This window comes from Plecotus auritus, assembly GCF_963455305.1.
Source record: "Plecotus auritus genome assembly, chromosome: 8".
Classification (NCBI taxonomy): Eukaryota; Metazoa; Chordata; class Mammalia; order Chiroptera; family Vespertilionidae; genus Plecotus; species Plecotus auritus.
In genome coordinates this window covers 160,883,080-160,910,155 of record NC_137782.1, presented here as the reverse complement: position 1 = coordinate 160,910,155, position 27,076 = coordinate 160,883,080, and the positions used below count along the sequence as shown (strand labels likewise).

Genomic DNA, 27,076 nt, shown 5'->3' with positions numbered 1-27,076 from the left:
CCTTTAAGTCCCTCTGCACACTTAGTTTTGTCCAGCTGCTGCAAGTTAATAAAACACCCAATGAATCCCGTCAAATAAAACCACAGAAGTCTTCAAAAGTTGTTACAAAAATCTTTCCTTTCCAAAGTGAACTGCTACAAACTTGACAATTAAACAAGATTTTGGTAAATAGGACATTTTTTAAATTCTGCAAATTGGTTATTTGGCATTTAGATCCTTTAGCAAATTGGCCTGCTTTCCAGTTCATCAGATATTAAATCTCAGCTTCACTTGGGACTTCCTATTGCCATAGCTCTTTCATGGGTGTTTCAGAAAACTCCTCAAATATTATGTAATGTCTTCCCATTGAAATAATTGTTCCACATTTAGTTTTATTGAGAACAAAATGTTGTTATCACGCTGGGGTTTATAATCAGTGTATGCAACACAATTACAATAGTTTCTTTAGGTTATAGTGTTAGAGCACTCTGCAACATAGCTGGTTTTAATCTATGTTTAATTGGATGAATTGAGGAAAGGGTGATAACTAGAATATGTATTTATCCTAAGCCTGGAGAATAAGCAAGGGGTTCCATGGTGAGGAGGAAAACATAGCTACAACTATAAATAAAAGCTATTTTATGTTTTTATTCAGAGCATATTAAAGTATCCAACTATGAAGGATGAGCTTTTACCCAGTAATTTTTTAGTGCCCTTTGGCTGTTGCTGTTGCTCTTACAAGTTTGTGTCTTTTTTGTTGTCTTTGACAATTATTTAGTCAAGGGCCAGGATTCTTTTTTTGCTGCTCATCCAGCATTTGAAAACGGTCCCTTGTAATAAAACCCAGCATCCAAGAGGTGACTCAGACTAAGTGTTCTGCCTTCTGTATGACATTTTCACTTTTATTAAATTGTTTGTTTTGAAACAGGTGATAATTATGTTTCCTCATGAGCAAGAAGAGTTCAAGGGCATCTGCCTTCCGTGCTGCCTTTCTGGTGCATTTTATTTCACTTATATAATCATTCTACTCGGTGACTACCTAAAGATGATGTTTGGAACCTGCTGTGTCTATAGAGTTATAAATTCTTCTGCATAGGAAGGGCTTTCATCCAAACTCCTAATGATTCCAGAACATTTATGGCTGAAAAATATGTGGCTTAAAGTATCACTTATTAAAAATAGTTTTTGCCAGCTGTTTACTTTAAACTTCCATTGTTGACCTTATAGTACTCTAAGGCTTTTGAGAGATTTCTTTTCAGATAAGAAATAAGATAGTTGCTTAGTTATTTTTTTACTAAGTTAAAGTTATATATAGGTGGCAAGGAAGTCACTTGATTTATTAAAAGAAGTGAAGAATGCATTAGAAAGAATAAGAGATTTGATTTGCTCTACCAAGAGGCAGTACACCTATTTATTACCCACTCTTATGTGAAGGTGGACCTAACATATATTATGGGAGTGATGAGGCATGGCTCATACACAGAGGAGGGAAATTAATAGGCAAATTAGAGATTGACTTCAGAATGGAAACTTGGCATTCAAACAAATCATCTTATGTTTCACTATTTGAAACTCAGTAAGAGTTTCAGGAACTAATTATCTAGCAGCAGGTAGTGACATGGAAATATATTAAATATACATAGAAAGCTCAGATATTCAAGGCCCAAGTTAATTTATTTTTACACCATAAAACAAGGTTCAAGGGTGCCAGATATATTAAAATAAGAAAAAATAGAACTAGTAAGCCATCAAGGATAAGTCAGGCCAAAGCTAATTAATATGCCATCCATTACTTATCTAGATATCACAAATTAAATACTCTATGATTTGTAACATCAGTACTGTGATGTTACAAGTTTAATGTGTAAATTTTCCCCTTCTTTTTAGTCCTTCAACTTAGAGGTAAAATTGGAAAGCTGATAAGTAATTTGCTTTGCATTTATCAATCAGCAGGCAGAAGAGTGCTACTTTTACATTTAGGGTATTGTAAAAACAGTTTGTATAACTAAATATATATATTATAACTATAGGAGAAAAAATGTTACTTTCCAAACTAGAGTGGTAATCAATTTGCTAAACTATCCCCATCACATCTGTAAAATGATGATACCTGCCTCATAAGATTATCATGGAGAACAAATGACATCATCTGTGTAAGGGCTTAGCTCAGTAACTGGACCACACTTAGTGTCCCATAAACACATCACCATAATTATTACTAACTAGAGGCCTGGTGCACGAATTCATGCACCAGTGGGGTCCCTCAGCCTGGCCTGCGGGATCAGGCCAAAACGGGCTCTCCGACATCCCCCAAGGGGTCCCGGATTGCGAGAGGGCGCAGGCCAGGCTGAGGGACCCCACCAGTGCACGATTGGGGCCGGGTTGGGACACGGGAGGTTGGCCAGCCAGGGAGGGATCACAGGAGAGCTCCAGGGCATGTTCAGCCCATCTCACTCAGTTCTGATCTGCCGGACCCCAGCAGCAAGCTAACCTACCGGTTGGAGCGTCTGCCCCCTGGTGGTCAGTGCACATCATAGCGACTGATCGACCGGTTGACTGCCTGCCTCCTGGTGGTCAGTGCACGTCATAGCGAGTGGTTGAGAGGCCTTAGCATATCATTAGCATATTATGCTTTGATTGGTTGAACAGACGACTGGACACTTAGCATATTAGGCTTTTATTATATAGGATTATCTGTTCAAGGACAGATATCAGCTGCTGAGTTTTGAGTTTAGCATTGAATTTAAGTAGAATATTTATGTTGCATTCTTTCAGGTTATCAAGTGAAAGTCTTTTTGGAACTATTTTTGCATTCAATAAATAATGGGTTTTATTAATTTTAAAATTTAGGTTATCTTCTACAAACATGGACAAACAGGTATTTTATATTCAGGTAATATATTCGGAATGTTAGGGTAACTGGTAGAGGAAATAATCAATTCTATGAAAGTTTTATTGAGCACTTGCTATAACTAGGCCCTGAAACTATAATAATTAATAAAACATAGATATGTCTTTCCTAATAGCCTAAAGCCCACAGGCAATTAAGGGAGACAAACATGTGAATAATTAATAACACACTACACCATTTCACCTTTTTCTTTTTGCCTTAATTACCCCATTTAGCATGGAGATAAATACCTAAACACCTAGAAAACTGAACGTGGTTTTCTCTTCTTAGAAATTTTTCTTCCTCACCCCCTTCACCGTAGTTCCTTCCTTCCTTTGAATGTTTCTATATCTTATACATTCTTACATTGATAGCATAGTAATTTGTTTCTTTACATGCCTATCTCTTCTACAAGACTGTTAAAGTCATGAGAGTTATCATTCATCTTTGTGATCCTAGCTGCTAGCACAGGGCTTACTACTTACCAAGCACTTAATAAATGTGGATGAATTTTACTGTCTACTACTCTTCCCTCTCCAGTCCCTTTCCCATATTCTAACATGCACCTTGAAAAGAAGTGACAGAACATCACAGAAATGAACCAAAACTCTTTAACAAAAAGGAATAGCAAAAATCAATTTGATTGATAAGAAAACATTATTTTTTCCTAGATTAATAGTTATATTCATGCATAGTGAAGCCCTATTAAAGTGACTTTCTCAATTTATAATGAATTATATTGTTTATAGACCAGAACTGAAATATATCATTATTTCTTGTATGAAGAAGGGGCTTGCCAAGCAGAGCTCAGTGTGAATAAAAATGCTGGAGGGTTGTTAAATTATTTCATACATTTTAATAGCATCCATTTAAAAATATTCAGTTACTTGATTGATTATAAATGTAATGAATAGGTGATTATTTTATTATAAGTACATCCAATAGGAACTGTTATTTGTCAACCAGCTACTACCAGTTCCTTTAACAAAATACACTTAAAGCAATAAAATGCCATTCTTGAAGAAATCTGAAGTGGAAAATACTTCTTCTTCCCAGTTAATCCAGATTAAAGAGCTCTTGAATTCCCTTCCCTCATTGATGAGTGGCTATAGAGTAAAAGCTTAGTTGGAAACTCTATTAATTTATAATAAAATCCAATATATCATTATATTGTGGCATATGGATCATAGATTCTGTATATCCCTTCAAAACTAATATTCAATATTTATGATAAAGCATTCACTGGTGGTTAATTTTATAAGGATTATAGATCTATCACATAAAACTTATTATTCAAGAATTATTCTCAACACTTGGAAAGCTACTTTTGTGAGTTTAAACTAATTAATGACCTAGGTCTAAGCTCCTTTAGGAAAGATAATTACTTTTACTACTAATGTTCATTGTTATTTTAATGTTTCCTGATTTGATCTCTGATTCTATATAACAAAATTAAATATTTTAGGGTAATGTTCCATGTCTCTTAAGTTTTTCCTGGTCAACCATATTTGTTATTTGAAAACTAAGGTATATAAAATGAGGTTTAGTTTGTGTGACAAAGTTGGAGTAGATAAAAACAGTAATAGAGCTGCCATCTATTTTGTATCTCCTGGACTTTTGTGTTATTTAACTTCATATCACTCTTCCTGCTTAACTATCATCTCCTCTTCCACCTTTCTATCTTTAACTCCTTCAGTTCATGTAAGTGTATAGCCAAGAAATACAGTGCTTTTTTCAGTTGTCTAAATTATCTAAGGCAAAATGAAATGTCTTAAACTTGATTAAGAGAATACCAACACTACTAAGAGAATATTATACTGAAACTTGAGTAAAATATCTGATTGATTATATTTTGCTTTTCCAAAGGAAATCACATTAAAGAAAATATTTTTCCTATGCTTGGTAAATTGTTCATTATGATTATTGGCAGGATGAATTAGAATTTAACAATTGCTTTTTAAAAAGAGTGTCCCTGGCTAGCTAATCAAGAATTTGACCATACTACTTAAATCGTAGTATGTCTGCAAACTCCATTATGGAAAAAAAAAAAATTAATTCTGGCAAAATGGCCCTTATATTTTACCTGGGACTGATCCAACAAGCATCTATCTAGTTGGAGAACAGAAAATTTTGCCTGAAACAAATTTCAAAGAAGTGTAATCCAATCCAATATAACCCAGTCCTCTCACGTAGTATTTCACTCAGGTTGAGCTCTTAATCGGTGGATTGGACAATGATATACATTTTCTGGTCTCAGTTCTTAAATTGATTTGGCTTCTTAATCAGCTGAGCTTTCTCCTCTTTCCCTTGCCTAAGGTGTCAATCAGCAGCACCACTAAGAGACCACTGCCATACCAGGCTCCTTGGGTTTCCCTGTGACTCCTTCACTCCTACTCCAGTCACATGCAGAAGACATTTCTGTGACATCATTTTAGAAGACAGTTTTGTGTTTCATCAGAACATGTAATATTCTAATTCTAAAATTTTAATCATTCCATGACTCTCCAATTGGTTTTATTCCCTCCTACTTATTTAAAAAAGAAATTACACAAGAAATGGAATAGGTTTTATTTTTGAATAAAGTTTCAATGATTTCACCCTTGTGTTTCTAGGAGTTGAGAACTTGGGAATATGGTAGGGGCCTGCTGTTTTTCATTATGTACTTTATTGTACCATATGACTTTTTAATCTATATGTATATGTTATTCTAATAAAAAGGAAACAAAAACCCAAAATGTTTCATAAATATGTTCATGACAGATGCATGCTTTTCAAATAGTCTTGTCAGTTCACCTAGTTTTTACCCCACATTTTATTATGAAAAAATTCAAGCATAAGCAAAGTTCAAAGAAGTTTACCCTGCACACCCTCCACCCACCATCTAGATTCTACCCTAACATTACTCTTCTTGATCTGTTAGATCCGTGGTCGGCAAACTGCAGCTCGTGAGCCACATGCGGCTCTTTGGCCCCTTGAGTGTGGCTCTTCCACAAAATACCACGGCCTGGGCGAGTCTATTTTGAAGAAGGGGTGTTAGAAGAAGTTGAAGTTTAAAAAATTTGGCTCTCAAAAGAAATTTCAATCATTGTACTGTTGATATTTGGCTCTGTTGACTAATGCGTCTGCCGACCACTGTGTTAGATGATAATCCCCTATTAGATATCTTTTATGGATTCCTTTTTTTGGCTTACTTTCCTTAATTTGTATCAAGTTGTATTGTTGTTTCATTTAGTCTTATTTCCAAAGATCCCTTTAATCATTTGTGTGTGCACATTTATAGGTATATATACACTTTACTTCTATGAATTAACCAGCATGTGTGAAGGTCTTATTTCTCAGCACAATGTATTAAAATTGTGATCTCCCTTCTATTTCTACTCTCGTCTCAGGAATTCCATTTTAATAGAAATGAAACAGTACATAATTAATACTTCTCTAGGAATAAAAACAATGAAGCAAATTTTACTGGATATTTTTAAAGGCATCTCTAAGAAGTTTATGCTATTTTGGTATCTCGTTATATAATTCTCAAGTATTTTAACCAAGCATAAAATAAGCATTATATACATGTATAGTTCCCCCATAAACCATGAACCTAAAGGTTATCACCTTGATTATTCTAATTTTCAGAAATAATTGCCTATAGATTTTATTAGTTTGTTTGACCTTTTTTCCCCTTCTATGTTCTTTGAAGATAAGCTTAATAGTCTTTTTGTGAAAAAGAGGTTTATTTCATGTCTTTCTGATATTTAAAGGAGAATCAGTTTTTTTAAAAAAAAATATTGATTTTTTTACAGAGAGGAAGGGAGAGGGATAGAGAGTTAGAAACATCAATGAGAGAGAAACATGGATCAGCTGCCTCCTGCCACACCCCCCACTGGGGATGTACCCGCAACCAAGGTGCATGCCCTTGACCAGAATCGAACCTGGGACCCCTCAGTCTGCAGGCCGACGTTCTATCCATTGAGCCAAACCAGTTAGGGCAGGAGAATCAGTTTTTATTTTGTTGTCTGTTATAAGAAATTCAGTTTCTTACCACTGAATTTCTCTCACCTTTCATCTGTTTTCTTTCTAGCTGCTGCTCTGTAACACATGACTGGTATACAGCAAGCAGCCCTCCGCACCTTTTTCCTGCTTGTGTGGTTTCCCATTCCTTGTCTTTCACTTAGGTCCATCCTCATCCTGATGTTCAGGGGAGACCCAGCTTTAGTCATTCAATCACTGATGTATAGAGTGCATTTATGTGCCAGCACTAACTGGAGCTGCACAAAAATGCCTCCACCTTCTCTCCATTCTGCTTAACCTTGGATTCTCAGTGCCTCCTGAACACATTGTGCCCACTCCCACCTGGAACATTTGCTCTTTCTTGCAATGGTCATTCTCATCCATACTCCATATTTCTCTCTTTCTTTTTTAAATAAAATACACTTTTATTGATTTCAAAGAGGAAGTAAGGGAGAGGGAAAGAGATAGAAACATCAATGATGAGAGAGAATCATTGATTGGCTGCTTCCTACTGGGGATTGACATGTGCCCTGACTGGGAATTGAACCACAACCTCCTGGTTCATGGGTCAACACTCAATCACTGAACCACACCAAGTGGGCCCAATTTCTTTCTATTCCATCAGCACCCAGCTACTTTCAGTTTTTACTGACCTTAATAGGTATATTTAAAAATAATGTTAGAAAGCTTTATTTATTTATATAAGGTGATATTTATACCGAGGGTTTCAAATAATAGGTCTGCATAGTTTTCCAGAAACAAGCCTGCATTTTAGGATTCTAAATTTGAATATGGTATGTTATCACTTTTCAGATATTTCTTACTGCATGCCAAGAACTGTTGTAATATTTCTGGGCAATTTTTCAACACTGAGTTGCTCTGTGAGCAAAGATAATTACTGAAGTGGTAAAACAACCAAAGCAGAACACTAACTTTACCTCAGTATATTATTTCTTTTGGTTCAAGACCAACAAGACCAAGATTGTGGGTTTAATCCCATGTGGGCCAGTTAACTTCCCACCAATAAATACTTTTCCATATTCACATGAATATGACTAGCGCAGACCCATTTATCATTGTCAGTGGTACAACCTTCATATCTCAAGGTTAGCAAATGCAGAAAGCAGTACATTTCAATGAAAGCATTTAAGTTAACTGGCAAGGTTACTATTATTTTTTTAAAGCAGTCCCAGAGACATACAAAGTGATATGTGTTGCATGTAAGTTCTTTGTAAATAGTATAAATTCATTTGGTATCTCTCTCTCTCTCTCTCTCTCATATATATATATATATATATATATATATATATATATATATATGTGTGTGTGTGTGTGTATATATATATATATATATATATGACCTAATAAAAGAGAAACATGCAAATTAACCATCGCTACACCCACAGCCAATCGGAGTGAGTATGCAAATTAACCCAACAAAGATGGAGGTTAATTTGCATATGCAGGCGCAGAGCGGTGTGAAGCCTGCTATGAGGGGAAGAGGGGTGGTGAAGGGAGCTACTGGAGTGGTAATCCAGACAGAAGTGAGGACTTGCCGGCTCCAGGTGGCCTGGGAACAGGGACATGCCGGCTCCCGGGCAGCCAGGGAGTGGGGACTTGCTGGCTCCCAGTGGGAGTGGGGACTTGCTGGCTCCGGCGGCCTGGGAGCGGGGACATGCTGGCTCCCGGGCCGCCGGGGAGTGGGGATGTGCAGGCTCCGGGCGGCCCGGGAGTGGGGATGTGCCGGCTCCCAGGCGGCTGGGGAGTGGGGACTTGCTGGCTCCCGGGCAGCTGGGATGAAGCCAGGGACCTATTCTTGCACGAATATCGTGCAACAGGCCTCTAGTAAAACCTAAACGACTGTCACAACCAAAACAACCAGTTGACTGAACAGGCTGCCTGGGGCAACCAGTCTGGCAGGGGGGTTAGTGAGGGACGACCAAACGACTGAGCAGCAGGCTGCATGGGGCAACCAGGCCGACAGGGGGGTTAGTGAGAGACGACCAAACGACTGAGCAGTGGGCTGCGTGGGGCAACCAGGCCGGCGGGGTGGGGGTGTGTAGTGAGGGGCAACCAAATGACCGAATAGCAGGCTGCATGGGGCGACCAGGCTGGTGGGGAAGGGGGCAGTGAGGGGCAACCAAACAACCAAACAGCAGGCTGCATGGAGCGACCAGGCCGGTGGGGGGGGGCAGTTAGGGGTGACCAGGCCGGCAGGGGGGGCAGTGAGGGGCAACCAGGCTGGTGGGGGTGGACATTGAGGGGTGACCAGGCCAGTGGGGGGGGGCAGTTGGGGGTGACCAGGCTGGCAGGGGGGCAGTTGAGGGTGACCAGGCCATCAGGGGGGCAGTTAGGGGTGGTCAGGCAGGCAGGTGAGCTGTTAGGATCCAGTGGCCCGGATTGTGAGAGGGATGTCCCGGATTGGTGAGGGTGCAGGCTGGGCTGAGGGGACCCCCCCACACACCCCTGTGCACAAATTTTGTGCACCGGGCCTCTAATATCACATAAAATAATTGTCAAAATATGAATTTCAAAACTTCAGAAGAAAGAAATAGGATAACGTTTAGAACAAGAAGACATATTTGGGGCCAACTTCAACAGTAAGCTTTGGGGTGAATATAAGTGATGAGGGAAAGGGGGCAGCTGCCAAACCTCTCTTGTTAGGGGACTGGTTGGTTGTTATTCATCCAGTTCTTTCTCAAAAGGATTTCTCCAGTAGTTAGATGCTACAGTAGTTAGAGTCAATCAAATAGACAAATGAAATAGGCCTGTCGCCAGGAAATAATGGGCTGATAAGTGTGTTTGAGAGAATATCCTTGCAGCTGTGTTAATAGCACAGCAGAGTAGATTGCTGAGCTTTTAAAACTATGGTCACTTCCCTGTAACTGTGGATCCTACTGATTTTTCCAGCAAGTTGGAAAATGCCCCTCAGAAGAGAGCATAGTTTGTTCCTTCGGCATAAGACAACCAGGTCCAAAGTGTTTCAGGTCCAAGAGTTAAAGAGAACTTTGAGAAGTTCTTTCATGATGTTGGCTTTTGGTAAATGGTTAAAGAGGTGAGGTTTGTTTCAAGCCCACCACCTGCCCTTTCTGTCCTCCCATCCTTGACAGAGATCCTGCTGTTCTTTGGCCATCTTAGGCTTCTGCCCAGACACAGTGTTTTGTTTCGTGGATTGTTCCATCCTCTAGACTTACCCAAAATCAGACTGTGTGTCTCATTTCTTTCAGTGCTTTTTGCAACACAAATCACCCTGTCCATTTTTCTCCCAAGAATGCCTTTCTTTTCCTTCCTTTCTATGTATTATGTACATTCAATAACGAGTGCTTCTATTTTAATGCTCTGAAATGAAGGAGTGGTTCTAATGGTGGAAAGTTTAAGCCTCATGGCCATCTACTTGAGAGGCTTTGATAGCATGCTGATCCTGGAGTGGTGTTCTTCCAGTCACTCTAACTCAGTGTAAGGTCAGCTCTGGCTCCCCATCCCTTGTCTTTAAATTGATCACATATAAATTTAGAGAAAGATAAGATCTCTAGAAGTGGAGACAGTAAAGCATAATAATTTACAGCATGTCAATTAAAAAATTGAACTAGAATGGTAATTCCATGTCTTCCTAGCTGTGTGACCTTGATAATTTATCATTTCATTGGTAAATGAGGATATTAAAGATTTACCTAATGCTTATTGTGTTGCTTCACAACACAATAATATATATAATAAACAGTAATAAACATATATAAGAAACTTAGCACTAATACATAATTCAAACTATATAAGAAACAAAATATGTAAGAAATAGTGCCTGGCAGAGTAAACATGCAAAATAATAATAATAATTTCCTAAAACTGCAGTCTTTGCCACAGGGAATAAATTATCAAAGTAAATGATCCCATTTTTTTTTTTAAATGTGAATGTCTAGATAGAGAAATCCAAGGAGTACACAATACAATGAAAAACACACTACCAGAAGTTGTAATCATCATTAAATTTCACAATGCCTGATATAAAAACATATATCCTACAAGCGTCCAAAGAGGGGAAATAACATTCAAAAGATAAAAAAATTAGAATAGCATCACATTGTCCAAAGAAAAAACGGTAGAAAAGGTGGAGGAAGTCCTTCAATTTGGGGAAGGAAAATGGTTTCCAACTATGAATCCTGAATATACCCGATTTCTCAATCAGAACATTTCAAACATTTGAGGTCTTAAAATTCACCTCTCACATACTTTTCTTTGAGAGCAACTGGAGGATGAGTTCTAACAAAAAAGTAAATCAAAAGAGATGAAGATAAGAGGATACAGGAGACAAGGGAACCAGCACAGGAAGGGAATGTCCAGGAATGTGCTGGGAGGTCAGGACGATAGCTGTGCAGCAGGCCCTGGCTATCGACTGTGCGGGAGCGTGGAGGGTTCCCGGAAGAATGCCTCCAAGCTGATGCCACTGTCTGATGTGTATGGATGTGCTGGGAGGAGGTTTACACTTAGCCGAGTTTGGGGATGAACTAGTAGCATGCTGGTCATTAACTCTAGGGAGAATTATAGTGCAAAAAAAAAAAAAAAGCAACTACACAGTTCTGTGAATATCTGCCTTGTTATATAATGCAAACACTAAATATTAACCTTACCAAGAATTATGGTATAACTAAATGTATGGTATAACTATGGAGGAAGGGGGTATGGGGAGAAATGTTGTAAGAGCAAAACCTTATTTTTTTGTAGTAGGAAGTTGATAACAGGAAACATGAAAAAAATGACATGTCCGTGTAGGTATTTTTTTTTTAGCTATATAGATAAAATATGAGAGTAAATGGCTTAAAATGTTGGGAATGGTTATCTTGGGAAGTGGCTTTACAGAGTAGGGAGGAATTAGGCAGGTGATTGCTTCCTGTATTGATTAGAAACCACAGCAAACATTACTAATGCTCATCATATGGCTCTTCTCTCATTCTTGAGCAAGCGGAAGCACATTGTTTCCAAGCTCCCTTCCAGCTTGTCAGGGCCAAACAAGCAGCTCTGGCCTAGACAGAGCAGAAGTGATTTGTGTCATTTGTGGGCTACAGTGGTGTGGCCCTTCAGCACCTCTTCCTGTGCCTCAGCAACCTGGAAGGGACAGGACAAACTGCAGGGCACCCAGTAGTCTGGAAGCCTTTCCTATGTTCTTGAACTGTGACTTCGCAGCCTAAAGAAGGGAAATTTGGCAACCTTTTTTTTTTTTTTTAAATGTATCTTCATTGATTTCAGAGAGGAGGGAAAGAGAGATAGAAACATCAATGTTGAGAGAGTCATTGATTGGCTGCCTCCTGCACGCCCCCTATTGGGGATGGAGCCCACAACCCAGGCATGTGCTTTTGACCGGAATTGAACCCGGGACCCTTCAGTTCACAGGTCGATGCTCTATCCACTGAGCCAAACCATCTAGGGCCTGGCAAACTTTTCTAGATATTCTAGGCCGTGTAGGCCTTATGGTTACTTTTGCAGCTACTTAACTCTGCTATTGTAGTGCAAATGAGTGAGTGGGTCTGTGTTCCAATAAAACTTTATTGAGGGACACCAAAATCTGAATTTTATAACTTTCAGATGTCATAAAATATATTGTTTTTACTTTTCTTCAAACATTCTTCGCTCACAAGATGTGCAAACACAGGTAGAATTGGCCCTTAGGCCTTAGTTTGCTGACTCTGCTTTATTTTGCCCCCCATATATTTTTATTGATTTCAGAGAGGAAGAGACAGGGAGATAGAAACATCGTTTATCAGCTGCTTCTTGCACGCCCCCTACTGGGGATCAAGCCTGCAGCCTGGGCATGTACCCTAACCAGGACTCAAAGCTGCTTACCCTGCTTTAAATATTTGAAGAATTGCTGTGCAGAAAAGCTAGTATATTGTTTGTTTTTAGAGGATAGGCCTAAACTAAAGAGTGGGAGTTGGGGGGTTTCTACTAATCAGAGCTGCCTGTGCAGAATAGGCTGCCTCAAGGTGTCTCTGTGTTTGAAATGTTCGCATAGTGTTAAGAGGTTGCTCAGCTCCCTTTTAATTCTTATATTTCATGGCCCTATAACAATTAAATTAGATCATTTAGATAAAACTGTTTTAATGTTTTCCAAAATACAGTCACTTCCCACAGTTTTAGGACAGTTCTTAGAAAAAGTTAGATGTGTGTGTGTGTGCCTGTGTTCCCTTAAGTATTTTAAATTAAGAATCTGTGGTGCCAAGATTTGCAAAGACTACTTGCTAGCCTAAACATGTTTGCACACAGCAGTATTTCCTAAGTTAAATTCAATCATAATCTCCAAACATCCCTAGCCTAGACTAGCTGAAGGTATAGACTTCATTTTCATCTCATTAGGCCACCTGGAAGCTGCAATCAGTAAGTAGTCTTGGTGTTAATAGTCTTTCTGCTTCATTAAAATGTTAATTTCATGGATTTAATTTCCTTTGTAAAATGTACCACTGCAGGACACTATATGCAAATTTATTCTAAAGAAGACCAATTTGCATGTCGCATTTTAGTATATTTATTTCTCTAGATTTCTGTGTATTGCTATTCCTAGATATTTAATATCTTTAGATACTTAAGGCAATTTCAGCCTAGCAAAATGAGTTTTAAAAGTAATTCTGAAAGCAATTTTCTCATCAGTGATATAACTTCCACTTCTAAGAGTGAAATATACATCCCTTTTTTCTCCCTGCAGCTCTGAACCTCCATCTTTAAAAAGAGATTCAATTGCAGTTTCAGTGAATGATCAGAATGAATCTGGATAGTGCGAGGTCAGAAAATGGATGAGCAGAATCTTCTGTCCTATGGTGTCCTCTCCATTATCTGTGCCAGTTTAATACCACATTCACATTTTTACTCCCCAAATCTTAAATTCTGACTGATTTCCCAAAAGGGAAGGTTAATCAAAAGATCTACCCAAGAGACTGCTACCTCCCTGATAGAGACTTGGGCTCTCCCAATCAGTGCCCTGAAACCAGTGATCAGAATGATTGTGCTAGTGTGCCCAGACCCTGTGGGTATCTTGGACATTTTCTTTCATGTATTTGCCAGTATCTTTCCATCTTGCTGATTCTCCTCCTAACTGCTCTCTCCTTTCAGGTCTCCTGTGCTGCCTTCCTTTGCTTTTCTGGTCTCCAGTGGAAAAGCCATTCCCCAAAGTCTGTCCTCTGTTTGGCTCTTCTCTCTTTATATTATACTAGAGGGCCAGTGCATGAATTCGTGCATGGGTGGGGTCCCTCGGCCTGGCCGGCGATCAAGGCCTATTGGGGGGCCAGCTGGTGGGGGGAGGGACCCCAGGAGGTTGGCTGGCCGGCCCCCCAATCAGGGCCTATTAGGGGGGTCGGCCAGCAGGGGAGAGGGACCATGGGAGGTTGGCTGTGGGAGCACAATGACCACCAGGGGGCAGCTCCTGTGTTGAGCGTCTGCCCGCTGGTGGTCAGTGCACATCATAGTGATTGGTCGACCAGTCGTTCTGGTGGAACAGTCGCTTAGGCTTTTATATATATATATATATATATATATATATATAGAATTCATTTCTCCCTTAGACTCTACCTCCACTTTTCTGTCTCCTGAGGTCTGACCTGTGTCTCCCATAGGTGGATGGGATCATTTCATTTCAGTCTATCACCTCACCTATGTCTATACCAAACTCCTACTTCCTTCCCAATTTAATTTCTATTCATCAGCGCCACCATTTTTTTGTACTCTCCAGCTAGAAATGTTCTAGGAGGTGGCTCACAAATACTTAGTTTATTCCTTTTGATGAATGCCAAAAATTTGTCTTGGCCTAGGTAAATTGAATACAGTTGGGTTCTTCTCAGCCCAAGTATAACCAGAAAAATCTTTTCCTATTAATAATGGCCCAGTGAGATTATTGTTAGTACTCAGTCATGTACCCTCAACTTCCACCACAGCAGCATGCAGACATTTATGTTGCTCATCATTAGGCATGGAGGGTTGGGGGACAAGCCATTATTATGATTAAGAATTGCAAATCATTTGAAGTTTTTATTAAAATGAACACAATTATTCTGAAATTACTCTGTTCTCAAGCTTTATAATGAATGGTTGGCCCAGGGCTATTGGCTGCAAATAGACCTTCCCTAGTTACTTTTAAAAATAGGAGTTTAGCAAATAACATTCCACTCTATTTCTTGGATGAGTGCAACTCTTTTTTTCATGTATATGACTGAGGTTCAAATACAACTGGGCTAATAATTCAGATGCAATAAAAAAAATAGAGCATCCAACTTTCTGGCCAACCTGATACCAATTTCACTAATTGATAATGAGTTTAAAGTCACATACCTTTAAATTTGCCATTTTAAGATATAATTTACTACTGTCTCATTGATGTTTTAATGAAAAGGAATGTTAAGGCTAAGACATTTTTATTAAGCCAATTATGTCAGTTATCCATTTAGTCAGAAGATACTTATTGGTTGCCTATAATGAGAGCATTGAACTAAGTGCTATCGGACATACAAAAGCATTATGATACCTATTACTCTTCAGAAATCTATATGATCTAGTAAAATTCCTGATTGAGTTGATAAGTTTTAAATAACAATGAAAAACTATGAGAATAAAAGCTTCCTGTTGCCCTATGATTCAGTGACGAATTACTGAGGTCTATGACAATTTTTAGAAGTCTCAAGTGTTAATTTTCATTTGTATTCTATTTCCATAGGGGTCTAGAGCTGATTCTGAGACTACTTTTAAGTCATTCTAAATATTTAATAGAATCAAGAATGATGTCTTTTCAGGGACCCCACTCCACCCCTAAAGCAGGGACAGCTTAGTTTGATGTTGAAACCGACTTTGACCTTGGAACTTAGAGCAGGATCACACACACACACACACACACACACACACACACACAAGTGAGAATAAGTTACATCACAACAGCATATGAGACAAATTAGCCTTAGAATGATTGAGCTGTTTTCTAGGCTGAGAAATACACCAGAATGCAAGTTAAGCCTTCATTTTGAATGGCAAGTTAGTGTTTCTGAGAGCGTCTTAGTGAATTTACTTTTGCTATCAAGTTGCCTTTCCCAGTGTGGGCAATGTTTTATATGTATAGCAGTGGTTAAGAAAGATGGAGGTTACACCCAGAGAGAGACTTAGAAGCTAATCCAGCCAGAGAGACTGGAAGTCATACTGTGACTCTAGCTGAACCAGCGATAACAGAGTATTTCTATTTCTGTAGAGAGACAGGGAAATATTGCCCCAAGAGTCACTGATGAATTTTCATAAGAATGATGGATAGTAGCACCACCATAAAGAAAAAGCTATAGACAGAGATAAATGAACCACAAGAGAATATTTGTTTATATGGTCATTCTACTCACTTATAAACCTTCATTTTCTCTGTCAGCCTAGATACTTACTAAAAGAAAGTTTATTCATATTATTAAATAGCAAATTTACTGTAAGCAATGTAAATTCATTGGAATAAAAGATAACCTAGTTCAACATAGGAATGTGATATATCATACCATTTCTCACTTTATTGCAGGTCAGTGAAGGAACTGTTTAAAAATTCACATGTGGGCCATAATTCTTTCAAATATAATTAGGTTTTCATAGTCATACCTAGAAGAATAATGGAAAACTTTTCCATTTCAGAACCATATGCAGAAACACACCATAATTCAGTCCTTTTCCATTGGACACATTCTCAATTAGAACAGTGTGTTTCTTCCACTGAGGGTAAACGTTGATTAATTGATGTTTTGTTTGTAATATGTTTCAGAAATGGAAAGAATTTCAGTTATGTTTGCAATATAGTTAAATTAAGATATTTAAGTTTGTCTAAATGACTTTTGCTCCCAAACTTAACATTTTGAGATACTTTAAAAAAAAGATAATGTAAAGACCAATTGTATTCTTCCAGATTCTAACTTTTTAAAATGGTGCCTATTGAGAATACCAAAGTACAATTTGGGGGCCTTTGCTCCAGTTCTTTTATGCAATGGAGTGAGCTAACTAATGCTGAGAGGCAGGAAAACTAGCTTCTAAATTTAGTCCTTTTATTCAGCCAACTCTAAGCCTCTTTGAAAGAGTACTTAATCTCTCTGATCTTCAGTTTACCAAACTGAAAATGAGAAAGTCTTCAACTGTCTCCCAAAATTAAATTCTTGAACCTAATCACCAGGGCTGTAGAATGAGGATGACCTAGGTTAAATCATCCCTGCCCCTTACTGCCTTTGCAACCTCAGATAGATTACTTAACCTAGGTCTTAAGATCCACTTCATGGGGTTATTGAGAGTATTGGATAAAATAACATGAAAGATTATCTACATACTGTTTGGCATTCCGTGTGTGTCTTTTTTTTTCTTAGTCTTCGTAGTATAGAGGAGTCATTTCTCTTACAGGTGTTTCTATGTTCAGAGCCATGTGGAGAATACAAAGATGAGAAAGACCTGCAGCTTTCCCTTGAAGAATATATATAGTCTAATCCAAGAGATATGATTTTAACAAACATTTAGTATAAACTAGAAAAATGGTAAGTGCTGTAAGAGAAGCTCACATAGAGAGTGGTGGGATTTAGAGAAGGAAGACTATGTGTACATTCTCATCAAATCCCAGTGTCCCAATGACCGGGAGAAAATAAAACATAACCTTGGCAATGTTACATTATTAACACAACCATGGTGATGTGTATGTAAGAAGCGGCTGTTAACCCTTTCAGGTTGTGTCAATTTGTATTGAAAAGATAACAGATCCCCTTTCAGGTTGTGTCAATTTGTATTGAAAAGATAACAGATCCTGATAGGATTCACTGAGAAGGGCACATCTCCACTTCATGCCAAAATGCATCACTTGGTTTTAATTATGAGGAAACACCAGACAAACCAAATTGAGAAACATTCCACAAAGTAACTATCAACATTAGTTCCTGGATTGATCTGGAACCAAAAAAAGGACAATAGTGGAACAGTTGGCAACATCTGAATAAAATTTGATATATAGATTAACTAATAGCAAAATGTTGATGTTAATGTGATTTTGTTTAAGTGTACTATCCTATATAACAAAGAGGTAATATGCAAATTGACCCTCATGCTCTCGAACAAGATGGCCACTCCCATGTGGTCAAAGATGGCCACCACAAGATGGCCGGTAGGCAAGGGTAGTTGTGGGTGATCAGGCCAGCAGGGGAGGGCAGTTGGGGGGTGGAACCAGGCCTGCAGGGGAGGGCAGTTGGGGGCGACCGGGCCAGCAGGGGAGGGCAGTTGGGGGCAATTGGGCTGGCAGGGGAGGGCAATCAAGCCGGCAAGGGAGTGGTTAGGGGATGATCAGGCTGGCAGGCAGGCGAGCGGTTGGGAGCCAGAAGTCCCAGATTGTGAGAGGGATGTCCCCCGAGGGGTCCCAGATTGGAGAGGGTGCAGGTTGGGCTGAGAGACAAGCCCCCCCCCCAGTGCACAAATTTGTGCACCAGGCCTCTAGTCATATCTAATAAAAGTAATATGCAAATTAACCATCACTCCGCTACACCCACCAGCCAATCAGGAGCGAGTATGCAAATTAACCCAACCAAGATGGCTGCGGCCACAGGGCGAGCAGGAGGCTTGGGTTTCCCCGGTAATGGAGAAAGCCAAGCTTTTCACACACCCTGGCCAGCCTAGGCCTCCACTCAAGGCTACAAAGTTTCAATTATAGAAGATAGATAAATCCCAACAAAAATGGCTGTGACCATGGAGCAAGCAGGAGGCTTGGCTCTGCTCAAGGCTACAAAGTTTCAATTATAGAAGATAAATAAATCCCAGATACCAGGGCCTCCGCTTGGGTCACCGGGGGGCATGGCTGGCCTGCAAACCACCACAGGCCCCTCGCCCAGGCCGCCCCAGGCCCAAGGGAACCCCCACCCTGATCCAGGACACCCTTCAGGGCAAACCAGCTGGCCACCACCCATGTACCAGGCCTCTATTCTATCTAATAAAAGAGTAATATGCAAATTGACCATCACTCCAACACACAAGATGGCCACTACAAGATGCCAGCAGGGGAGGGCAGTTGTGGGCAATCAGGCCAGCAGGGGAGGGCAGTTGGGAGGGACCAGGCTTGCAAGAGAGGAAAGTTGGGGGTGGTCAGGCCTGCAGGGGAGGGCAGTTAGGGGTGACCAAGCCAGCAGAGGAGGGAAGTTGGGGGCAACCGGGCCTGCAGGGAAGGGAAGTGGGGGGGGACCCAGGCCTGCAGGGGAGGGCAGTTAGGAATGACCAGGCCTGCAGGGGAGGGCAGTTAGGGGCAATCAGGCTGGCTGGGGAGCAGTTAGGCATCAATCAGGCTGATAGGGGAGTGGTTAGGGGGTGATCAGGCTGGCAGGCAGAAGCGGTTAGGGGCAATCAGGAAGGCAGGCAGGCATGCAGTTGGGACCCAGCAGTCCTGGATTGTGAGAGGGATGTCAGACTCCCCGTTTAGGCCTGAATTTCATGCACCAGGCCTCTAGTCTATATATATAAAAGCCCAGCTACCGTATGGTGGAACAACCAGAACAACCAGTCGCTATGATGCACACTGACCACCAGGGGTCAGATGCTCAATGCAGGAGCTGCCCCTTGGTGGTCAGTGTGCTTCCACAGTGAGAGCGCCTCTCAGCCAGAAGCCGGGCTCACAGCTGGTGAATGCAGTGGTGGTGGCGGGAGCCTCTCCCACCTTCATGGCAGTGCTAAGGAGTGGTGAGCCAAGTGGTAAGGAGCGAGCAGGCAGACGGGAAGGAGCGAGCAGGCGGGCAGTTAGGAGCGAGGGGTCCCGGATTGCAAGAGGGCACAGGCTGGGCTGAGCACCGCCCTCCCCCCCCCACCCCCACCCAGGGCACGAATTTTGTGCATTGGGCCTCTAGTGGTTGTATAAGATGCTAACATTTGGGGAAGTGCGTGAAGTTTACTGGAAGTCTTTTTAGTACTTTGCAACATTTTTTTGTAAACCTGAAATTATTTCAAAGCAAAAGTTAGAAAAGAAAGATAATGGATTCTCATATAGTATAAATTTTTTGCATTTTAAGGTAGTTTAAGAAAAGACCTAAAAGTTTTAGATTTATATGTGAGAATTAAGGAAAGCTAAGTGCCACTGCAAAGCACTTAAAATTTAAAAATATTTTACAGGTTTCACTCGACTCACAACCAGAAACTATGCACACAAATACGAATACAGATTACTTAGATCTCTCTTAGAGAATTGCTCAGTCTTCTGCAGCAGGACTGTTTTCTAACAGTTAGACTTTTTGTTACATCTGAATTTCCCCATGTTAAAAAAAAAAAAAAGCCTAATTTACCAATTCTTTTTTCTTCTTTCCCAGTTTATTTTTAGTAATTGCATTTTATTTAGTTTTCCGTAATGAACCAAGTGAAAAGCAGTTGTGGTAAATAAATCATGTGCAGGGGAAAGCAATACATTATCATTAGGATTCCATTATCATTTAATTAGGCATTCCATTATTGAATTGGTGTCTGGCTTCTCCTGGTCTCTGACTAATCCTGAAACAAATCCTTCTTTGTGGACAAATATTAGCCTGTAGTAATTAGAGTATTCTTCTAAGCTGAAGCTTTTCATTAAATCTCTTTCTGATTAAGATAGCTCCCCAAGTACAGACTGATTTAATTTCATGTGATTTATCCACTTGTGTATCAATGTCTGGTGGAAATTGTTTTTAACATCAGAGGATTAGAAATATTAAAATCATCTTTATAGTCACAGATCTTGCTGTTTGAATGGTTCTATAAACCTACATTTGATGTCACTTTGCTAAATTTAAGAGTATAGCAAGTGCTGTAACAGGCTGTCGTAGAAAACAATACACTGATTCTATTTTATATTACAATTTTGAGCTTAGAGTTAGTACATTCTGTGTTCCTTGGGTTTAGGAATCAATTTTCATCCCAAATATTTCAACATATTAAATGTGCTGTTCTCTTTTATCAAAAGTTCAATGTCACCAGAAACAAGCAGATTATAGATAAACATCCTGAATTAGGGGCCGCCATGGACATGAATGTTATTTGTTTTGTTTTGTTTTTAACTCCTTGGACTTGACCATTATTGCCTCTTGACCCTCTGTCTTCCTTCTGCTTTTCCTCTAGTTTCCAATGATGAACATTTAATTTTGTCCCAAGTCTGTTTATGTAGTTATTTTCAATTTTTATAACAAAGCCCTTATTAAGGTCTAATTATCTTTACTAGAGAGTTATGACTCCTAATTGAAACCCAGTCCTTACCCTTAAGTAAATAGGATGGTCAGTAAACGTTGACAGAAGACTTAAACACTAAAATAAAATGAGCAAAACCTAACAAGTTCAGTAGAAAGGGTAGCATGGTGGGAAAGTTGCTGCATCTCTTTATTATTGTTAATATTGAAAGAAAAATAGAGTGAAATGCATAGACTTTAAATGTACGATTTGATGTAATGCATACCTAATCTAGATATAGAATGTTTCTGCCACCCAGAAAATTGACTCATGCCCCCTTCCAATCAGTGTGCATGCCCACAGCCCACTAGGATACCACGGATTAATTTTGCCTGCATCATATAGTTCTTTAATTAGTAAAAGTCCACATCAAAAGTCTATCACTGACAACAACATGGAACAGAACAAAAGGACATTCAGACACTGCACCAACATGCTGTGTGCCCTTGGCCAAAACACTTAACCTCTCTGGGCCCTGTCTACAGTGTTCCATTAGGTGATCCTCATGATTCCTTAAAGATCTTACACTGCATACATTTGTAATCTCAAAGGCCCCCCCATCCACTCGGTTCCCTGGGCCAGCAACAAACCTGGGCTCTGTTCACCTTTTCACTCTGTGACATCAGTTCTTCCTTATAACTTTGTTGGGCATGTCACTTCCTTTGGCTTCTACCTTCCATTTCTTGTCTTTCCTGCCTTACAATGACCATCAAATACTCTTCCTACCTCTCTTGCCCTTGGTCCTCTCCAAACAATTCCTTCATTGCCCCCAAGGTAATTCTTGCTAAAATGAAACCATGGATCCCTTCCTGTTAAAAATCCTGACGTGGTTCTCCACCACTTGAGCTGTTTCTCCCACCTGCAGAACTGAGTTCCAATTCCCAAGTTTGACAATGAGGACCTTCACTGCCTGCTTCCAACCTGCTCTTAGTGCCACAGCCCCACCCTGCTCTCTGCCAGAGGTTCACTCTGCCCCTTCCCCTTCCCCTTCTCCCCTCCCTCCACCTGCCTTGCCTGTTCCCTCCCCACTTACAGATGCACCTCTGGTCTGTTTAGGGCACTATGCATGCCTGTCTCCCTGGTTCTGTTGTGAACTCATGAGTGAGGTTAGGGCCCAGGTTTTACTTATCTCTTTGTCTTCAGCATCTAACATATGACTCTGCTGAAAACAACCCCAGAAAAATTCATCACAAAAGTGCTAAGGCTGGTGGTAATACTGGGTCACAGTCTTATTAGGACTTCAAGTTGATAAGTTTTTTTTAAAAAAAATCATATGGACGTTTTCATGGGTTTCTGGACACTTTATCAAGTCTGATTCTGAGTTTTTGTCATGGTAATATTGGGTTAAAGGTGGACAGTTTGTGGTGTATTTGGAGAGAAGGGTGTATTAATAGGAGGCATCAAAGCAGTGAAATCCTGTTGGTATAAGAGGGCTGGTCCTGTGCCTTTTCATTTCTGTCTCAAACCTGACTTGTGTGCTTATCTTTTTAGTTCTAGGATGTAGGTTACTGTTTCTACGAATGAAGGTCATTTCTCTCTAAAACCAAAAATGACTGGTAAATATTGACCCGAGTGCCTAGAACACCAGTATTTATAGCCCTGTTTGTTCCTCGTGGTTCACTCTGTTCTGATTGTTTTCCGGGTTTTGGCTCTGCCTTGCATTGTGAGTCAGCGTTGCTGCCCAAATTACATAACTCAACCTGTACTTTCATCTTTCCACACGTAGGGAAGAACCTCGACGCTGTCCACGACATCACAGTGGCGTACCCTCACAACATCCCTCAGACGGAGAAGCACCTCCTGCAGGGGGACTTCCCCAGAGAGATCCACTTCCACGTGCACCGCTACCCAGTAGACACCCTGCCTGCGTCCAAGGAGGACCTGCAGCTCTGGTGCCACAAGCGGTGGGAGGAGAAGGAGGAGCGGCTGCGCTCCTTCTACCGAGGGAAGAAGGATTTCTGCTTCACCGGGCAGCCTGTCATCCCTCCGTGCAAGTCTGAGCTCAGGGTCCTCGTGGTCAAATTTCTCTCTATACTGTATTGGACCCTGTTCAGCCCTGCCATGTGCCTACTCATATATTTGTACAGTCTTGTTCGGTGGTATTTTATAATCACCATTGTCATCTTTGTACTGCAAGAGAGAATATTTGGTGGGCTGGAGATCATGGAACTTGCATGCTACCGTTTTTTACACCAACAGTCACATTCAAATGCAAAGAAAGAAGAGTAAGATTATAAGGTCCACAGTGTGACAACCTAGGAAATATTTGGGAAATATAAGCCTTTGTAACTGAGATGCGTTTTTGCATGACTAGGTCGAATATTTCCTACTACCATCATTATTTGTTAAAGGTATTTTGCACTTAGTTTTGTGGAAAAATATTTCCACACACGAATTTTTTTTTTTTTAAATCTCTGAATGTAATTTCAACATGCATAGCAGGGAGCAATTGCTGTGAATTAACTCGGGCCAGAGTATTCTTAAACAATCATCAAGCCTTTCACAGACAAGGTGCGCACAAGGTTTTCTCAAAGGCTCAATCCCATTTTCTAACTGCATACAAGAGGCAGATCTGGGGCCTGCAAGCACTGGCCCAGCTCAGCTGCTGGCACTTCCTCCTGGCCCCTCCCTCCCAACTCCTTTCTGTGCCAATCAAACCACTGCTTCCTTCCTTCAGACCAGAAAACAGAAAACTCTTGTCCTTTAACTGACCAAACATTTTGATAGAAGCCCTTCATTATTCGTAAGACCGTGGCAGTTAGCCTTGCGCCGACCTGGGCGTCAGAAGACCACCTGTGCTCTTTTCTCCTGGGGAGAACGAGCCCTGGGCTGTCTCAGGGCAACCGCAGGCTCTCCACTTAGAAACCTTCATTTACTTTTTAATGATAGGAACTGATACAGTTTAGTTCTTCACTTCTACTAATTGCGCATGCTTAGTGCTGGTTTCTCTACAACGTGTCAGCAGGTGTAGCCTCTTGTGTGTTAAAAACAGTTAAAAGTCACTTTTTTAAAGGAAAGTGTAGAACGTTCCATTGCTGCAGTCAGAAACTCTCCTTTGAAGTTGTCTCTTATGAAATATTTCTCCAAAACCTGCCTACAAAAGGAAGGTTAGTGTATTTTCTACATGTGCATGCGTCTCTAACTTTTTCCATTAAAACAACAAAACCCTTGGAGACAAGGCAGTAATGGTTTATCCTAAATTACTGAACCCTTGTAGCCTTGACAAGCTCTCTTAAAACCAAAATAACACAAAAATGAATCCTTTTTTTTTTTTTTTTTTTTTTTTTAATAACAAGAAAGGGATCTCATTTTCAGTCCTAGGCTTCCTCTTTCAATAGTAAAATTTAAACCCAGATTTGACCAGTTGTTCACCCAAATATTCCAGTCACTCGGAGTCCGTGGAAAACCCAGTAAACCAACAGCACCAGCCTCCTGAGGCGTGAAAAGCACATGGTCGTGTTTCCCTTTCCTGAAGCCACCACTGCTCTTTGTTACATAATGAGGATGCTCGTTAGAGCAGCAGAAAATCGGAGGCAGTTAAAAGGCGTTAGCTGTTAGCAAACCTGTCAGCTTTACTCCTGCCTCCAACCAGCCTCAAAAGCTGTTTATTGCTCCATGTACTCTTTTGGCATGAATGCCTTCCCCTTACTTCCATCTCATTTCCGCTTGACGGTGACTTCTACCAACAGTTGAAACATGAGGTACACACATTGTGAGCTGAACTTACCGAGCGGTTTCTTTGAGAAAGTCCTGTCTGCGCAGAGCACTGTGGACACCCCGTCCTCACTGGGGAGGACTAGCTAGGCCTCCACCAGACGCACCAGCTGTATGTAACAGCCCTCGAGGCTGCTAAACCGCCAGCAGCGCCTCATCAGTTACTGTGTGCATCTGCTGCAAGCCCAGCTGTGGGTCGTTTTTAGGGTATTTTTATTTTATTTTAATATTTTTTCTAATAAAGGAGGTTTCTAATTTAGGTTTCTCAGTCTTCCTTTGGGTATATTTGGAAACACACAACTAGTCTTAACAATGAGGATGGCGATTGTCCTGGGCGTAGGGGAGAGGTGCTCACACTGCAGCCCCTCTTCCAACCTCACCGCTCACTGCTCCTGGGGCATGTCCTCCTCCACGCTGCACCGGTGGAAGGGAAGTCCTTTCCTTTCTCTGTTCATGTTTTTTCTCATAAAAATAGCACGTTTAAGATAAAATGCAAACTTTTTTTAACCTGTCCAAAATTCATAAGCACTAAAACTGAGGTGTAGAGACTCTGTACTTCAGAAAAGAAAGAGTTGCTTATTTATGTTTTCCAACACACTTGTATTTTCTCTTATTTAAAGAAATTAAAGAAATATATGGTTTCTGATCTGGAACTTAGAGCCATCTAAAGTTGGCAGGGAAATGTCAAGTAGAAATTAATTTAACTTCTGTGTTGTGGTTGCCTCAGGAAGGACCCCTCCACACCTTCCCACGTCGTCTCTGTGGACTCAGAGCAGCTGGTAGGCACCCACTCATCGCCCTTTCAGGCCTTTGCAGGTAAGCTCATTGGCCTTTGAAGTATTTAGAGTGCTGTGCGTCCAGCTGTTCAATCGTTACCACCCGGATACGCTTTCAGTAAAGTGCGCGTGGTTTATAGAGGCCGGGCGCGTTCCACTGAAAACGGAAGCCCAGGAGGAAGGCACTCGTTCCTCCACCAGAAATCTTTCACAAAACAGCCAAAGGAATTGTGAAATTCAGGGGAAGAACGTGGTAAAAGGTTAGAAGAAAAACAAGTGTTAGAGCCCATAATTTAAAACTCCTAATAAAACCCTTCCTTGTTTGTAATACTATTACACACAGATTAGGGGGAAATAACAGCGTCCACTTGAGTCACTTGGAAATGAGTGAATTCCCCCAGGACTGGACTCTGCCGAAAGGACTTGGAGCTCTGGCCTCCCCGCCCCACGCCCTGGCACTTTCACAAGAGACTGATGGGGGGGAGGGGGCTGTTGGTATTCAATTGTTTACATTTCTTTATGTAAATAATGTGCTTTCAGTGCCTTAGTTACAGGTCCCTTTCTTTTTCTTGTTCCAAGAATTTTACAAGGTGTTTTTTTTTAATTTCTTTATTGATTAAGCTATTACATATGTGTCCATATTCCTTCATTACCCCCCACCTCCCATTCATGCCCCCACGCCCCTGTTGTCTGTGTCCATTGACTAGGCTTATATGCATGCATATAAGTCCTTCGGTTTCTTAGGTAAGTCTCTTCGCTACTCACTGGGCGTGGTTCATAAGCCACTGAACACCATGGTAAACGCGACTCAGATGCCACCAGGAGAGCCTGGCGCTAAGGCTCCGGGTGCCTGAGAACTAGTATGCCAAGGAGAACACGCATGGTCTCGTCATAGGTGCGCTTCAGATTGGATGTGGCCCAAAAGGTGTCTTGTACCGACCTTAAATCTTTATATCAGAAGAGAGTCTTGGTAATTTATTTTTGAAAGGGTCATTATGTGCAAAACACCAGGTTTTAAAAGTAACTCACAGAAGGCCTTAGTTTTCAGTGTGCACTGGTATCTTTGTGAGTTGTGTTATCTGTAATGTAAACCCCAGAATAAATCGGAGTGAATTAGAGTTGACACGTGGGCTATGTTTCCATTTTTGCAGGAAAGACAGGGTTCTACTTTGTTTCTACATGTAGCTCTAGTCTTGTAATATGTAATAGTCAAGAAAGACTGGTCAACCTTTTCAAAGGTGTTCAAAAAATGACTGAGCAAGGAGGGGATAGATTGCCTCCCTAACTGGGAGTCCAGAGGCCACAGTTGAATTCAGGGTTAGGGACTGTCTTCCCTCAGTTCAGCCCTGAGGGCAGGTGTGGGTTCTATGCCAATACCAGCACCAACAGCTGGAAGAGGTAAAGGGGACTCCTACTCGCCCCACCTCCTACTATCGGGGTTTTTCTATGAAGCCAATCTTAGACCCAAACCTGGAAAATGTAAAAACTTCCCTAAGCAAACAGACATGCACGGAAATCATGG

At 40.7% G+C, this 27,076-nt stretch overlaps 1 protein-coding gene across 8 annotated transcripts in view; it reads left to right on the top strand.

Moving 5' to 3' along the window:
- The window catches only part of LCLAT1 (lysocardiolipin acyltransferase 1), a 134,881-nt gene extending 108,211 nt beyond the window's left edge, over nt 1-26,670 (top strand). For all 8 annotated transcript variants that reach the window (XM_080684687.1, XM_080684685.1, XM_080684692.1 and 5 more), the window contains one exon: nt 22,791-26,670. In XM_080684687.1, the coding sequence (XP_080540813.1) occupies nt 22,791-23,293 (503 nt within the window). In that variant the 3' untranslated portion in view covers nt 23,294-26,670. The remainder of the gene's footprint in view (nt 1-22,790) is intronic.
- The last annotated feature ends 406 nt before the right edge of the window (nt 26,671-27,076 follow it).